Genomic DNA, 17,302 nt, shown 5'->3' on the forward strand with positions numbered 1-17,302 from the left:
TATGTAGGCCCTTGACAAATTAACAGGTACAAAATGGTACACTACTTAGATGTAGGTATGTGGTATGCACGTATGAGGGCAAAAAAAAGAGTCTACAATACGCCAAAAAACTCTGTCTTTTTGTAAAACACCAGCCGATGAGTACTGAGGTACTGAGATATGAGGAATGCACTGATGAGGGCAGAAACATGCAGTACAATATGCCTAAAAACTCAGTCTTTTTGTAAAACACCAGCCGGCGAGTACTGTTGCTTGGACTTTCACAGTATGTAGGTCCTTGACAGATTAACAGGTATTAAATGGTATAATACTTAGATGTAGGTATTAGGTATGCACATATCTGTCCCACACCTGTGGTGTGTAAATACTTACTGCACCCCTTATTACATTCCGTGAGGGGTGTAATTTCCAAAATGGGGTCATATGGGGGGGTAAAAATGGAAAGAAATGGGGCTATAAGAACATGTTAAAGGGTACCTCTCATCAAATAAACTTTTGTAATATTTTAGATTAATGAATGTTGAATAACTTTCCAATAGCATGTTACTGAAAAATATGCTTCTTTCCATTGTATTTTTCCCGATCAGTCCTGTCAGCAAGCATTTCTGACTCATGCTGGAGTCCTAAACTCTCAGAGCTGCCAGACTGCTTTGTTCACAGCCAAACAGGCTGTGAAAAAAGCAGGCTGGCAGCTCTGAGTGTTCTCCTTTGTGAACAAAACAGACTGGCAGCTCGTAGTGTTTAGGACTCCAGCATGAGTCTGAAATGCTTGCTGCCAGGACTGGTAGGGAGACCCCTAGTGGTCATTTCTTCAAAGTGGAAAATTAAATAGAAAGAAGCATATTTTTTAATAACATGCAATTGTTAAGTTATTCTGCATACATTAATCTATAATATATCAAAAGTTTTTTTGATGAGAGGTACCCTTTAAAGGAAATCTGTCATCAGAATCACCCGCACTAAACCTGTTACACAGGCTTGTAGTGCGGGTGATCCTGATTAAAACACTTCTTACCTGGTAAACAATGGTTCAGCGGTTCTTCAGATATCTTTATGTTTAGTTTTCTGTTATTCCCTGGCTTGGGACTCAGTGGGAGGTCTTATCATCTGGGACTCGGCTACACGTCATTCTAGCTGGACGTAGCTGCCGCCCAGCTCATGAATATTCATGAACTTATCCTCGTAATCTAACTCCTTTTTCTAGGTCTGGTGGGGAGGACCACGCATGAGGATAATGTCATGAATATTCATGAGCCGGGCGGCAGCTCCGCCCAGCTAGAATGACGTGTAGCCGAGTCCCAGATGATAACACCTCCCACTGAGTCCCAAGCCAGGGAATAACAGAAAACTAAAAATAAAGATATCTGAAGAACCGCTGAACCATTTTTAACCAGGTAAGAAGCATTTTAATCAGGATCACCCGCACTACACGCCTGTGTAACAGGTTTAGTGCGGGTGATTCTGATGACAGATTTCCTTTAAATGTAAAAAATGGAGATTATGAATTTTCTTTTCCAGTTTGCTGTGAAACACCTAAAGGGTTAACAGACTTTCAGAATGTCATTTTGGATACTTTGAGGGGGTGCAGTTTTCATAATGATGTCCATTATGGGGGATTTGAAGACTCTTAATGTCGGGGGGATAAGAAGATTCTTAATGTAACTGCAGAGAAAGGGGTAGAAGTGCTCTCTGACACTAGTCCCTTCTAACCCTCTGTCCCTACCTTTTGAGGGACCTACCTCCTTAACAGGGTCACCTCAATCATGGTGCCACAAATCCACACAAGATATGTAGAAAGAATGGAGCACTCACCCGGTCTTTAAACTTCAATTGCGATCTTCTTTATTTCATAACATGAACATGCAGGAGAGCGGACAGGAGCAGGGAGGTGTGGGAGTGGTTGGGCAACGGTCCGTATCGCGCAATGAACACTTCGTCAGGCCCAGCCATGGTGCCATCCAATTACTTAGTATAAAGTACGGAATAATAAAATAAACCAAAAAGATATAGTATAGTTGGAGATGCCCTTTTGACCCCTCAATTATGAAAGATCTCCTTGAATCAGTCAGTGCCGACCAATCCCCAGAGTCTGTGCCCACCAGTCCCCAATTACCGCCCGTGATGTGAGGGAGATCTAGAGCCGGTGTGTCCAGTTACCTAGACCCACGGTCTTGAAACAGCATGAGGAAATCACAATGTGGTGTTTCAATCTGTGGAATGCACTCTGTTTGGTATGCACTCCACCATGGGACTGTGCATGCTCCCTTCATAATCCTACAATGAACATCCTGCTTCAGTAGATGTGGGCCAGATAAAAAAAAAAAAAACAGGGCAGCGCGTCAGCTGGCGTCAGACATTAAGACAGCCTCGACTGTCACATGACACCCATAAAGGCAGGCACCAGACAATAATGCCGCCTCTACTGTCACATGACTTTTGGCCATAACCCAGCCCATCCTAAAACATCATTGGGCGATAGTGGACTAAAAGCGCCCACTTGCCGACAAAAGGATAATATACAGATATAACCTAGGAATATCGCCTATCAGGATTATATGATGGTCAAAGAAACACTAAGCCCCAATTAACAACTCCATGGATCATTGGTCCTGATACAGTATGGCTGTCAACCAATAGTGCTGATGTCGCCACCATAGCCATGTATATAATACCCAGCATGCAATAAAGGTTAAAATTTAGATTAAATGCATGCACCTCGGAGGCATTATCACCTCCACATAGGACAATAAAGGGAGAAAGGAAGATTGTTCATAGTCTAGGCCCTTGAAGTCCCCTAAAAAAAATACAAATAGAGAGCTACAATCAGCCAATAAATGACGTAAATGAAAGAGTATAATTTAGACCATTAGGGGTTAAAGACCCTAGTCTATATATCCACCGTGCTTCCTTCTGATACAGCTGACGATCTATATCACCCCCACTTATATTGGGATGTATTACTTCAATGGCTTAAAAATTAATAGTAAGGGAGCATCAGAATGTTTCAATGTCATATGGTTTGCAAGGGGTTTGTCTCACTGATGTTTAATGTCCCCCCACATGTTCCAGTATACAACTTTTATAAAGCATTGGTACGGCCTCACCTGGAATATGCTGTTCAGTTTTGGGCACAGTCCATAATAGGGACACTGTGGAGCTGTAAAGGGTGCAGAGACGCGCAACTAAACTAATATTGGGAATGGAACATCTTAGCTATGAGGAGCGATTAAAGGAGTTACAATTGTTTAGTCTTGAGAAGAGACGTTTAAGGGGGGATATGATAAATGTATATAAGTATATTGATGGCCCATACAAAAAATATGGAGAAAAACTGTTCCAGATTAAACCCCCCCAAAGGACGAGGGGGCACTCCCTCTGTCTGGAGAAGAAAAAGTTTAGTCTCAAGGGGCGACACGCCTTCTTTACCATGAGAACTGTGAACTTATGGAACAGTCTACCTCAGGAACTGGTCACAGCAGGAAAAATTAACAGCTTTAAAACAGGATTAGATACATTCCTGGAACAAAATAACATTAATGCTTATGAAGAAATATAAAATCCCATCCCTTCCCCAATATCGCGCCACACCCCTACCCTTCAATTCCCTGGTTGAACTTGATGGACGTATGTCTTTTTTCAACCGTACTAACTATGTAACTATGTAACTTTGTTTTCCACCAGAGTACCCCTATAATGGATTTAGAAACTTTAATATAGCTACAGGCCTTACATGAGTCACACTAAAAACATAAAAACATGCACCTACAACCCTCGGATTAAGCCATGTCATCTTTGCTGATAGAGGTGTAAAGTGACTGTGGACCAGTCTCTCAAATTTCTACCACATTAGTAGGTGATGGACAGTTTATCACCTACTAGGCTTGCAACCAGTAGGTTTGACGTAACTATGGACCAAAAGCGTGTAATAATATGCCTGATCTTTTATCCTGCACTTTAAAATAAGTCAGGGAACGGCACCGTGGTTGAGGTCACCCTGTTAAGGAGGTGTTTCCCTCAAGAGATAGGGACAGAGGGTCAGGAGGGACTAGTGCCAGAGAGCACCTCTACCCTTTTCTCTGCAATTACTTTCAAACCCTCCTACATTAAGAGTATTCTTATCCAGTTAAGTTTTACTTAATATTGTGAATTGATTAAAAACAGCTCAGGCAAGATGGCAGCCCTCAAAGTGAAAAAAAAAAATGTAATAAAAAAAAAATAGAAACAGAATAGAAAAGAAGAACATGGTATAATTATCTGTCTCTAATCAGGAAAAAATCAAGTTGATACATTCCCTTTAAATCTCCCCATTATACCTATAGTACCACAACTATATACTATACGTTTTTAACAATTATGATAAACATAAAAATGTTCTCACATGAGCTAGTGGCTGTTTATCTTGAAGTAATAAATATTTCTGGTTTTGATCTGATGCAGTATACTCAAGAACAAGAGAAAAATGATCACGGTGACGAAGTGAAAGCCGGTCCTGAAGGGTGACCATGACATCCTGTAAAGAAAGAAACTGAGTTGAACACACAGTTACATTTTGTTCTTATATAGTGTGCTCTATCTATTTTATATAGGAAAGGAATGTGCTTATACACTACACAAATTCTATGAATTATTTGTCTTACCTTTACTGTGGTCCTTCCATCAAAGGTAAATGATTTGATCTGCCCATTCTCCAAGAACACTTTTAGTACATTAGGTATAAGCAGAAGAGGGGGAGAATCCTTCATTTTTAACATGTCCTTATTAGAATATAAGAGAGATAAAGAAGCTGTTAGAATAATAGTATTAATAAAAAAACTGAAAGGTCAATGTGAATATACAAATGTAGCCATGATTATCTTTAATGCATTAACTAACACAGCAATGTGCTGTTTTGGGATATCCTAATGCACCAGAGATGATATTTTTATTATTATTATAATTAATTTTTATAGTGCCCTTGAACCTAGAAATTGAGGATTAATGTTAGGTTTTTGCAATACTTCAAAATAACTTAATGCACAAGGTATGAAGATGACGCTGACTACATCTGTAAATGGAGCAGATCTGAGAAAGGAGATGCTGCACTATACTGTACATTAACCCTCTCAGTCAACCACATTTAGTTTGGAATAACGCATTGTAAGAGTGAAGAGCATATATTTCTTTTAAATGTAATATTTTTTTTCCACACAGAACTACATTTTATTAAAGAAATATGGTAAAAATGCAAATGTGTAAAATTGTGGAAATAAAAATTGTACATATAAAATTAACATATGCTCTTTGCTCTTACAATGTGCCATTCCAAAATATGTTCTTTATTAAAGAAAAGCCAAAATATGGGAAAAATACAAATGTCTTTTTTAATGCAATCTGCCTTAGACATGTTATCCCCTATCCAAAGGATAGGGGATAACATGTCTGATCGCGAGGGGTCAGGCCACTAGGACCCCTGTGATCTCCGGGCCAGCACTGCGGCATTCAGGAACACGGAAGCCTGGAGCTTCCATGTTCATAAAGTCACACCACATCCCCTCCATTCATGTCTATGGGAAGGGGCGTGACAGTTGTATACTAGGCAGACTGCATTAAAAAAGTAAAATAGACATTTGTATTTTTCCCATATATTGGCTTTTCCTTAGTGAAAAATTGTTAGAAAAATGTGTACATAAAAATATTCCATATAAAATGTATATATGCTTTTTACTCTTACAATGCGCCAAAAATATATTATTTATTTATTTTTGTTCCTGAACACCACAGCGTCGGCCCGGAAATCGCGGGGGTCCCAGCGGCCGGACCTCCAGCCATCAGACATGTTATCCCCTATCATTTTGATAGGGGATAACATGTCTAGGGGCGGAGTACCCCTTTAAATGTTTTTGGGTGCTTACAAGCTCTGCTCATAAGGATGCATTGTCTTGTAACAACTGTGTTTTTTGTACAGACACCTGTGGCCTAATGGTTGGAGGTCGCACACAACACACAACATGCAAGCTTCTGGAAAATGTATAAGTAAAATGTAAAATAAAATAATTAATACTAAGAACAGTACTGCTTGAATGGTTTGTCCTTTTACACACCAGTAGTTTTCTGTATTACTTACTGCATCTATATCTCCCACAGTGACAAGTTCGGAAAATCTCACTCTTCCTGGGTTGGAACGCAGTTTCTCCTTCTTGGCTGCACTTATAAATGCAGATTTAGGAGACTATAAGAAAAATAGATGTTTGTGTCTTAAATGCTATAGTTGTGTATTTAAATAATACTGATAATTGAAAGAACTATTTGAAAGAACACATGGCATCTAACATGAATATTAGGACTAACATAATTACAGAGAAGAATAGCCTTTGGAGTGACAAGAAATGTCTAATATATAGCCAATCAAGAAAACAGTATGACAATATTTAAAGGGGTACTCTGCCCCTAGACATCTTATCCCCTATCCAAAGGATAGGGGATAATATGTCTGATCACAGGGGTCCTGCCACTGGGAAATGAAGTTCACTCCCTGTAACAGATGACAGGGGGTGCTTCAGGAGAGATTATGGGGGTTCCCAGCGGTGGTACCCCCGCGATCAGACATCTTATCCCATATCCTTTGGATTAGGGATAAGATGACTAGGGGCAGAGTACCCCTTTAAGTCTACTACAGATTTTCTTTTATTGAGCACATTGAGTAAACATCCACAATGCAGGGAGAAAAAAAAAATAATAATAACCTATAGATCCCTTTTATCAGAAATCACCTCTACCTGTCTCCTGTAGTTGAAATTACTAATTGCATAATGTAGAGGAGAAAGTTTGGACCCTTTCTTCTTGCAAATGTGTTTAAGTTCATCGATATTTCTGGGTTGGTTTGTGTGTTAAGCCCTCATCAGGTCATGCCACATCATCTTGATAAGGTTAAGGCCATTCCAAAACACAAATCATCTCCTTTTTAACGTTTTGTGGTGTCTCAGGGTGTGAAGGTGAAGTATATGGGGCAGATGTTATTAACCCCTAACTGTTCGTGATGCCAGGGCATGGCTTTCCCAGTAACCACCCGAACGGTAGTACCGCTATCCCAAGGTTAGGCACGGCAATAATAGTCCAAGATCAGGTTAGGGTTAACGGTAGCTTTACTGAGGTAGACAGATGGTAATAGTCTTTACAGCTAGGCCAGGATCCCAGAGAGGTGGCCAGTAACACAGTAGGACCTTGCAGCTTGCTGGGACTTGTAGTGACTTGGACAGACTTTAGGACACCCACGCTGACTATAATAGACTTGACTATAGACTTAACTTGACTGTAGGTAGTGACAGCAGACATAGACGACTTGACTTACTAGCATGTGGCATTAGGTTTGGCTTGAGACCTCCAGGTATGCTGGACAGTAGCTCTGAGATGTCTAGACTTTACTGTGTCTCAGCAGAAAGAGAGAGATTGTAATGGCTCCCCCTCTTATAAAGGGGGGCTGAGCCAGAAACCTATAGGTCAAGCTGCAGGTCACCTGGTTAGCTGGTGCTCTCTGGGTAACGAACACATAAGGTGAACACATTATTATGTGACTAACTCAAAGGTCCTTAAAAGGTCCTTTATACATAACACACAGAACACTATACATAATATATATTGCTATGGGGGAGACACTACAAGATGGCCCCTAGGACACAGAGGGACTCAACCTGACAGTGCCCAAGTACTGTACAGGACTATATCTGCACTGGGACATCACAAACCCCCCTACTTAACAGAAGTCACCCTCGACGAATAGTCCTGTCGGGCTTGAGGAGTGAAGCAGCCTTGGGGCCGAATGCAGACCTGGGGCATTGTAACCCAACATCCATTTCCAGGCTGTTGTTTAACGAAAACTGATAATGCAATAGAGTCTTTGTATAAATGCCCATACATGCTCTGGTAGGTTTTCTGCATTCAACGGAAAATAAAAACATACCTATGACTAAGGTATACACATGACTTAAGGACTATGACTATGTATGTCATAACATTAGACTATGGCTATGAATACTATGACAATTGACTATGCATACTGTGACATTTGACTATGGAGCATACTGTGACATTTGACTATACATGACAAAAATTCATACGTGGCATAACACTTGGCGGATTGGGTTGTCGGAGGCTTTTTGCCCAATGCCTTGGCTACTGGGTTCGCTAGGCCTTACACACTTCTCCCCAGAACACCAGTTATTCTTAATGCTAGACATTTTCTTTAGCTAGACATTTTATTTAAATAACATTTGACATTTTGTTATCTTCAACTTTTTGTTGCATGCTTTTGTAAGCAACAGGAATTCTTTCTGGCCAGTAAAGTATCCTGAGCAAGAGGACACAAGAAATATCACATTTGACATTTGAAACATATGACATTTGTGTGGAATGTGTGGTTATGTTACAGTCCTACTGTACATGACTTTAGGTGTACTTTATGGGTACTGACTTTTATGTGTACATGACTATGTGTAGTACACAACTTTATTTTTTACTGTACATGATGCTGGTGATGGGGTGAAATATTGCTTCTCCCGATGGATTCAGGACAACCCCTCCAAGAAAACTACCAGACATCCGAAAAATAATGCACACTATGTCTTTTTGTGTACAACAACTTATATACATTTTATTAGACCATAATAGTTATGATGCAGGACCATAAACATTTCAGTACAAGACCATGACCCTGTGCTTTTTTTTTTTCTTGCACACATTAGCAACAAAATATATTACTTTGGAATATTTACACGACTGTCCATGTATTGTTCAGCAGTCCACATACACTATAGAGTTCCTTAGCTAATAGCTCAGGTCAATTCTCCTGTACCTAAGGAGTCTCTCGGCCGATGCCGGGCACAACACTTACTAGCTTGGTTACTGCAAAAACTTTTCTTGACAAGTCCGTCAGGTACTGTGCTTGAATGTTAAGATAGAATTGAAACAACAAGAGTTTATGCTTGCACACACAAGTCAATTAGTCAAATGACCAAGTCTGGTGAATTTTACTGTATACAAGTTACTTTGACAACTTTCTTTCCCAGCCTCACCTGTCGGACTGGGCCCTAGGTTGGGACATAAACCTAGCGTTGGGAGACTGGGCTCCCCACATGGGGTCAACATGAGTGTTCCATGAAACATGGGACAAACAGGTGTCAGTGATAGTTGGACTGACAGTGACCACCACTTGCACCGCAGCAGCTTGCGCCACTGGGGGGTGAACTGTGGGTGCCTGTTGGTTTGGCCAAACCTCCGCAACTGCTTAGGCCACACATCCTCAACGGCAGGAGCAGGCCTGGGTACTTCTGTTGGTGTTCAATGGTAAGGTCAAACCTCCTCGCTCCTGGGAGTAGGCCTTGGCACATCTGTGGACTTGGACAAGTACTTGGGAGCAACGGCAGGTGCCTCGGACAAGTCTGTTGAGGCCTTTGGTCCAGGCCACAGCACTGTGGCTGCAAGAGTGGGCCGGGTCAGGCCTTCAGGCAAATTGAGGTCTATGATGCCTGGAATCAATATGTTAACAACTTCCCTAAGGTCTTTTGTTTGCACCTCTCAGGTCATGACTTCCATCATCTTTTGACGTATCTGACAGACTTGATGATGCTGGGCATAGGATGTTCTTTTGCATGGATTGTTGTGCTTCTTTGTGAAGCCAATGCAAATGAGGCAAAGAAAATAGCCATCTAGAGTCTCTCTGTCCACGTACATTTAAATTTTAGTCCACCGTTTTTGTCTAATGAATAAGCCCCTTGACAGACTAAGGGTTACTGGCCCTTTAAGAGGCTTAGGGGGTTGGGCAGAGCTGGCTGGGAACCCCCTTGTGGTACTTCCCCACTATGCTGCAATTTATACAGGGCGTTGCTGGGCACTAAAGGGTGTAGATCTAGCCCCCCCCCCGGACCCAGCGACTTACTTTTCCCTAGCGTTGGTGTCGGCAGAGTTTGAGCAGCAGCGGGTGCTTGAGCGGGACCTCCAGAACTGAGTGCAGCAACCAGGATCCGCTGTACGGCTGCTTTAATTCCCTCGGCAAAGAGCTCTGGTTCCATCTTGGGAATCTCGGCACACTAGGCTTGCTGGGACTCCGCCATCTTTCTGCTCTCTGCCAGTGCTTCTGGTGAACTGAAAAGGTCAGGCTCCACGTCGCTTTTTATACTGGTCTCCGACAAGATGGCCACCGGCCAGAAGGATGTCATCAGCGGGCCTGGGACCGGAAGCAACTCAGCGGTGCATCCTTTTTGTCCGCCCCCCTGGCAACAAGGGGTGGACCTTTCAAGTTCCATCTCTTTCTATCTTTGCAGATGACACCAAGCTTTGTAGCATGGTACAGTCTACAGAGGATGTGTATAGGTTACAAGATGACTTGGATAGACTAAGTGTCTGGGCATCCACTTGGCAAATGAGGTTCAATGTGGATAAATGTAAAGTTATACATCTGGGTACAAATAACAGGTAGAGTCACTGGTAGAGAAGGATCTGGGTGTACTTGTAGATCACAGACTACAGAATAGCATTCAATGTCAGGCTGCTGCTTCCAAGGCCGGCAGGATATTGTCATGTATAAAAAGAGGCCTGGACTCGAGGGACAGGGACATAATACTCCCCCTTTATAAAGCATTGGTACGGCCTCACCTGGAATATGCTGTTCAGTTTTGGGCAGCAGTCCATAAAAGGGACACTGTGGAGCTGGAAAGGGTGCAGAGACGCGTGACTAAACTAATATGGGGAATGGAACATCTTAGCTATGAGGAGCGATTAAAGGAGTTACAATTGTTTAGTCTTGAGAAGAAAAGTTTAAGGGGGGATATGATAAATGTATATAAGTATATTAATGGCCCATACAAAAAATATGGAGAAAAACTGTTCCAGGTTAAACCCCCCCCCAAAGGATGAGGGGGCACTCCCTCCGTCTGGAGAAGAAAAAGTTTAGTCTGAAGGGGTGACACGCCTTCTTTACCATGAGAACTGTGAACTTATGGAACAGTCTACCTCAGGAACTGGTCACAGCAGGAAAAATTTACAGCTTTAAAACAGGATTAGATACATTCCTGGAACAAAATAACATTAATGCTTATGAAGAAATATAAAATCCCATCCCTTCCACCAATATCGCGCCACACCCCTACCCTTCAATTCCCTGGTTGAACTTGATGGACGTATGTCTTTTTTCAACCGTACTAACTATGTAACTATGTAACTATCTCGGACTGGACACGGCAACATGATCTCCACGCCCAGGGGCGGGATGCTGGCTCTGGCGGGAACCTTTCCTGCGCTTCTCGACCATCAGTTTAACACTTTCAGATAGGGCAGACATTTTTGCGCATAACATGGCTTCAGGCCTAACTTTGCACTTAAACAGCACAATTTTCTTCACCTCCCCTTCTTCTTTTTCAGCACCACTGTAAAGACACATTACAGTAACAAAGTCCCGTAAACTTGTCTGGTTCAAACTCGTTCGCATCGGCATGCGATTTTTCTTGGACACAATTCAGACTTGGACTAGGGGGAGGACTTGCGGCTTTATGGTTAAGGCACACACCCGTATCCTGTTCGAGACACCAAAGTTTTGTGGTGTCTCGGGGTGTGAAGGTGAGGTGTATGGGGCAGATGTTATTAACCCCTAAATGCTCGCGATGTCAGGGTGTGGTTTTCCCAGTAACCACTTGAACGTTAGTACCGCTATCCCAAGGCTAGGCAAGGCAATAATAGTCCAAGACCAGGTTAGGGTTAACGGTAGCTTTAGTCAGGTAGGCAGATGGTAATAGTCTTTACAGCTAGGCCAGGATCCCAGAGAGGTGGCCACTAAGACAGAAGGACCTCGCAGCTGTCCTTGTAGTGACTTGGACTGACTTTAGGACAGCCATGCTGACTATAATAGACTTGACTATAGACTTGACTGTAGTGACAGCAGAAATAGATGACTTAATTTACTAGTATGTGGCTGTAGGTTTGGTTTGAGGCCTCCAGGTATGCTGGACACTAGCTCTGAGACATCTGGACTTTACTGTGCCTCAGCAGAAAGAGAGAGATTGTAATGGCTCCCCCTCTTATAAAGGGGGGCTGAAACAGACGTCCATAGGTCAAGCTGCAGGTCACCTGCTTAGCTGGTGCTCTCTGCGTAACAAACACATTAGGTGAACACATTATCATGTAACTAACTAAAAGGTCCTTAAAGGTCCTTTATACATAATACACATAACACTATACATAATATGTACTGCTATGGGGAGACACTGAAGGAGGGCCCCTAGGACACAGAGGGACTCAACCGGACAGGGTCCAAGTACTGTACAGGACTATATCCTGTACTGGGACACCACACATTCTTTATTCGATATAACAACCATTATGGACTTGCTGTGCTACCCAGCTGGTTTGCCTTTGGGCCAAACTTAAGAGCAAATCTAAGTACTCCCTAGGTTTTCACCCTTTATTCGACTCCTGGATGTAGAAGCTAGACTAAGCTGCTAGAGAGTATCAGGCTGCTTTCCAACATGGTCGCTGGTGACAACAAGCGTTGATCTTTCAAGTACAGCGAAAAGCACACTATGGGCTGTCACGATTCGGCTTCCAGGTAGTGGATCCTCTGTGTCAGCGAGGGATTGGCGTGGACCGTGCTAGTGGACCGGTTCTAAGAGGCTACTGGTATTCACCAGAGCCCGCCGCAAAGCGGGATGGTCTTGCTGCGGCAGTAGCAACCAGGTCGTATCCACTAGCAACGGCTCTACCTCGCTGACTGCTGAGAAGGCGTGGGACAGAGGGACTAGGCAGAGGCAAGGTCAGACGTAGCAGAAGGTCGGGGGCAGGCGGCAAGGTTCGTAGTCAGGATGGGTAGCAGAAGTACAGGTACACAGGCTTTGGACACACTAAACGCTTTCACTGGCACAAGGCAACAAGATCCGGCAAGGGAGTGCATGGGAGGAGGTCAGATAAAGGCAGGGAGCAGATGGGAGCCAATTAAGCTAATTGGGCCAGGCACCAATCATTGGTGCGCTGGCCCTTTAAGTCGCAGAGAGCTGGCGCGCGCGCGCCCTAGAGAGCGGAGCCGCGCGCGCCAGCACATGACAGCAGGGGACCGGGACGGGTAAGTGACCTGGGATGCGATTCGCGAGCGGGCGCGTCCCGCTGTGCGAATCGCATCCCCGACGGCCATGACAGTGCAGCGCTCCCGGTCAGCGGGACTGACCGGGGCGCTGCGGGGAGAGAGACGCCGTGAGCGCTCCGGGGAGGAGCGGGGACCCGGAGCGCTAGGCGTAACAGTACCCCCCCCCTTAGGTCTCCCCTTTTCTTTGACCGGTAACTGCCTCCCCTGGGATGAGGACACCGGGAAAGAATGGAGGGTTTCCTCAACGGCAGGCAGTACAGCAGGAGTGGGAATGGGGAGGGAGGGCAGAGGGCGAAGCCTGGCACGGGGCAGTGTGACACCAGGACGGGGGCCATAAGGAGGCACAGAGGTTTGCCTGACGGGACTGGGAGGGGGGGAGAGGCACTTCCTATGGCAGGCAGAGTCCCAGTTCTTTATCTCCCCGGTGGTCCAATCAAGGGTGGGGGAATGAAGCCGGAGCCATGGCAGACCGAGGAGGACCTCAGAGGTACAGTTGGGGAGAATGAAGAACTCAATCCTTTCGTGGTGGGGTCCGATAGACATCAGGAGGGGTTCTGTGCGGTAACGCACGGTGCAGTCCAATCTGGCTCCGTTGACCGCGGAAATGTAGAGCGGTTTGACGAGACGGGTCACCGGGATGCTGAATTTATTAATAAAGGACTCCAAAATAAAATTCCCGGAGGCACCAGAGTCCAAGCAGGCCACGGCTGAGAGGGAGGAGTTGGCTGTAGGAGAAATCCGCACGGGCACCGTGAGACGTGGAGAAGAAGACTTAGAACCAAGAGATGCCACACCCACGTGAGCTGGGTGCGTGCGTGCGTTTCCCAGGCGTGGAGGACGGATAGGGCAATCCACCAAGAAATGCTCAGTACTGGCACAGTACAGACAGAGATTTTCTTCTCTACGGCGATTCCTCTCTTCCTGGGTCAGGCGAGACCGATCCACTTGCATGGCCTCCTCGGCGGGAGGCCCAGGCGAAGACTGCAAAGGATGCTGTGGGAGAGGTGCCCAGAGATCTAAGTCTTTTTCCTGGCGGAGCTCTTGGTGTCGCTCAGAAAAACGCATGTCAATGCGGGTAGCCAAATGGATGAGTTCTTGGAGGTTGGCAGGAATCTCTCGTGCGGCCAGCACATCCTTGATGCGACTGGATAGGCCTTTTTTAAAGGTCGCGCAGAGAGCCTCATTATTCCAGGATAGTTCAGAAGCAAAAGTACGGAATTGTATAGCGTACTCGCCAACGGAAGAATTACCCTGGACCAGGTTCAACAGGGCAGTCTCGGCAGAAGAAGCTCGGGCTGGCTCCTTGAAGACACTCCGGAGTTCAGCGAAGAAGGCCTGGACTGTGGCTGTGGCAGGATCATTGCGGTCCCAGAGCGGTGTGGCCCAAGACAAGGCCTTTCCTGAAAGAAGGCTTACTACGAACGCCACCTTAGACCGTTCTGAAGGAAACAAGTCCGACAACATCTCCATATGCAGGGAACACTGAGACAAAAATCCACGGCAGAGTTTAGAGTCCCCATCAAATTTGTCCGGCAGGGACAAGCGGAGGTTAGGAGCGGCCACTCGCTGCGGAGGAGGTGCAGGAGCTGGCGGAGGAGATGGTTGCTGCTGTAGCAGAGGCAGAAGTTGCTGTAACATGGCGGTCAACTGCGACAGCTGCTGTCCTTGCTGGGCAATCTGCTGCGATTGCTGAGCGACCACCGTGGGAAGATCAGCGAGACTTGGCAGCGGCACCTCAGCGGGATCCATGGCCGGATCTACTGTCACGATTCGGCTTCCAGGTAGTGGATCCTCTGTGTCAGCGAGGGATTGGCGTGGACCGTGCTAGTGGACCGGTTCTAAGAGGCTACTGGTATTCACCAGAGCCCGCCGCAAAGCGGGATGGTCTTGCTGCGGCAGTAGCAACCAGGTCGTATCCACTAGCAACGGCTCTACCTCGCTGACTGCTGAGAAGGCGTGGGACAGAAGGACTAGGCAGAGGCAAGGTCAGACGTAGCAGAAGGTCGGGGGCAGGCGGCAAGGTTCGTAGTCAGGATGGGTAGCAGAAGTACAGGTACACAGGCTTTGGACACACTAAACGCTTTCACTGGCACAAGGCAACAAGATCCGGCAAGGGAGTGCATGGGAGGAGGTCAGATAAAGGCAGGGAGCAGATGGGAGCCAATTAAGCTAATTGGGCCAGGCACCAATCATTGGTGCGCTGGCCCTTTAAGTCGCAGAGAGCTGGCGCGCGCGCGCCCTAGAGAGCGGAGCCGCGCGCGCCAGCACATGACAGCAGGGGACCGGGACGGGTAAGTGACCTGGGATGCGATTCGCGAGCGGGCGCGTCCCGCTGTGCGAATCGCATCCCCGACGGCCATGACAGTGCAGCGCTCCCGGTCAGCAGGACTGACCGGGGCGCTGCGGGGAGAGAGACGCCGTGAGCGCTCCGGGGAGGAGCGGGGACCCGGAGCGCTAGGCGTAACATGGGCCATACCAAAAACTGCATGAGAAGAAGCACCAAGGTGGCAGCCAGGGAGATTGAGTGGCAACCAGTGTTACAGTATTACAGTTCATTTACCTGTGCGCATTTAGTAATTGTCTTATTGTACTGATTGCTAGCTGTCCGGGCCCTGAGGCAGAAAAGCATTCTACTAACCATGGTGCTCACTCTACTATGGTTCATAGCTGGGTTGAGGCTTTGGTGTTTATGTGCCTTCTTTTCCCTCCAAACATAGTGTTGTACATTTTTGTAACAAAGTTCCACTTTTATCTCGTCCATCCATACAGCATTTTTACAGAAGCATGTTACTATATCCAGGCGTTCTTTGACAATCCTTAGATGGGCCCAACATTTTTTTTGGGACAGCAATGGCTTCCTTCATGGTCTCTTAGCATTAAATCCATTCTCCATACTGTTTTAATTGGGGACACACAAATTAAGGTTTTTTTGCAGTGTCTAGAGTCTTCTGTTGTTAATTTGCTTTTACCCTTACAGTTCTTAATTTCCTCTATGCAATTGTAGGCACTTTGTTTAACCACAGAATGACATACAAGTCTTTACCAAAGTTTTTGCGACTTTTTACAGCCTTATGTATCCGTATAAATTATCTTGTGAAAGTTGCTATGAACAAATGGTTAATCAATGTTTCTTGCGTAGAACAAAATAGTCAGGATGGAATTATTCCTTTATTACTTTGGTAAAGATCACTTTAAACAGGCCAATCTTTTTCCTTTAGAGGGACTTCTCGTGGCTCAACTATAGTGCAGGCAGGACCACAAGAATTATCGTTGGATCATTCCGGCGTCCAATTACTTCCATCATTTCTTAACTGCACTTACCCTATTACATGGGTAGATGTGTGGTCAATGAACTAGGATTTTTTATCCTGCCAAAATGATGCATTTGCTTATTAGTTGGATGATTGCTTGGCCTTTTTCTAAGGTAAAAAAAATGTCCTGTGTAATAGGGCCCTTAAGCACATGTAGAAAAAGCACTTCCAGTCTCATCCTGGAGAAGTCATTAACCCCTTAAAGACTCAGCCCAGTTTGGCCTTAAAGGAGAACTCCGGTGAAAATTAACTTATCCCCCTATTCATAGGATAGGAGATAACTGGGATGGGACTCTGACTCTCTCAATAAGGAGCGCGTGTCCTCTACTGGTAGATGGCACGCACTACATTCATTTCTATGGGAGCACTGATGATGCCTGGATGCTGTACCGGGTCTTTGCCTGGATGCTGTACCAGGTCTTTTCTACGCTCCCATAAAAATTAAAGGGGTATTCCAGGATTTTTTTATTTTAATATGCTACAGGGGCTGTAAAGTTAGTGTAGTTCATAATATAGTGTCTGTACCTGTGTGTGATGGTTTTCTCACAATTCTTCTGTGATTTTCACCCCAATATTTATTTTTAATAGCATACAAAATTACTGTTGTCTCAGATTTCTCCCAGGTTGCAATGCGGCCGAGACCTGACTCACTAGTCAGCTGATGACAGGGAGCCTGTCTGCTTCAATGGCTGGAGCGATCACTTGGTGGGAGAGAGATCAATCTGCAAGTAATGCAATAGCTGTAGGCCCCCTGATTGGAAACCACAGGTCTTTTGAATGGATGCAGCTCATTTATGTTTCAATGGGTGGGGTTTCTGATGTGTGGGAGGGAGGAAAATGGAATTATGGGATTTGTAGTCAAAAGAAGAAAAATCAAACATGAAATACC

General features: G+C 45.1%; 1 protein-coding gene across 5 annotated transcripts in view; it reads right to left on the reverse strand.

The window, feature by feature from the left end:
• The window catches only part of FRMPD3 (FERM and PDZ domain containing 3), a 445,976-nt gene that overhangs the window by 271,080 nt on the left and 157,594 nt on the right, over positions 1-17,302 (reverse strand). For all 5 annotated transcript variants that reach the window (XM_056539303.1, XM_056539306.1, XM_056539304.1 and 2 more), the window contains 3 exons: positions 6,104-6,208; positions 4,638-4,754; positions 4,379-4,510 (listed from right to left, as the gene is read on the reverse strand). In XM_056539303.1, the coding sequence (XP_056395278.1) occupies positions 4,379-4,510; positions 4,638-4,754; positions 6,104-6,208 (354 nt within the window). The remainder of the gene's footprint in view (positions 1-4,378; positions 4,511-4,637; positions 4,755-6,103; positions 6,209-17,302) is intronic.

The sequence above is a fragment of the Hyla sarda genome, chromosome 9, assembly GCF_029499605.1.
Source record: "Hyla sarda isolate aHylSar1 chromosome 9, aHylSar1.hap1, whole genome shotgun sequence".
In the NCBI taxonomy this organism is placed as follows: domain Eukaryota; kingdom Metazoa; phylum Chordata; class Amphibia; order Anura; family Hylidae; genus Hyla; species Hyla sarda.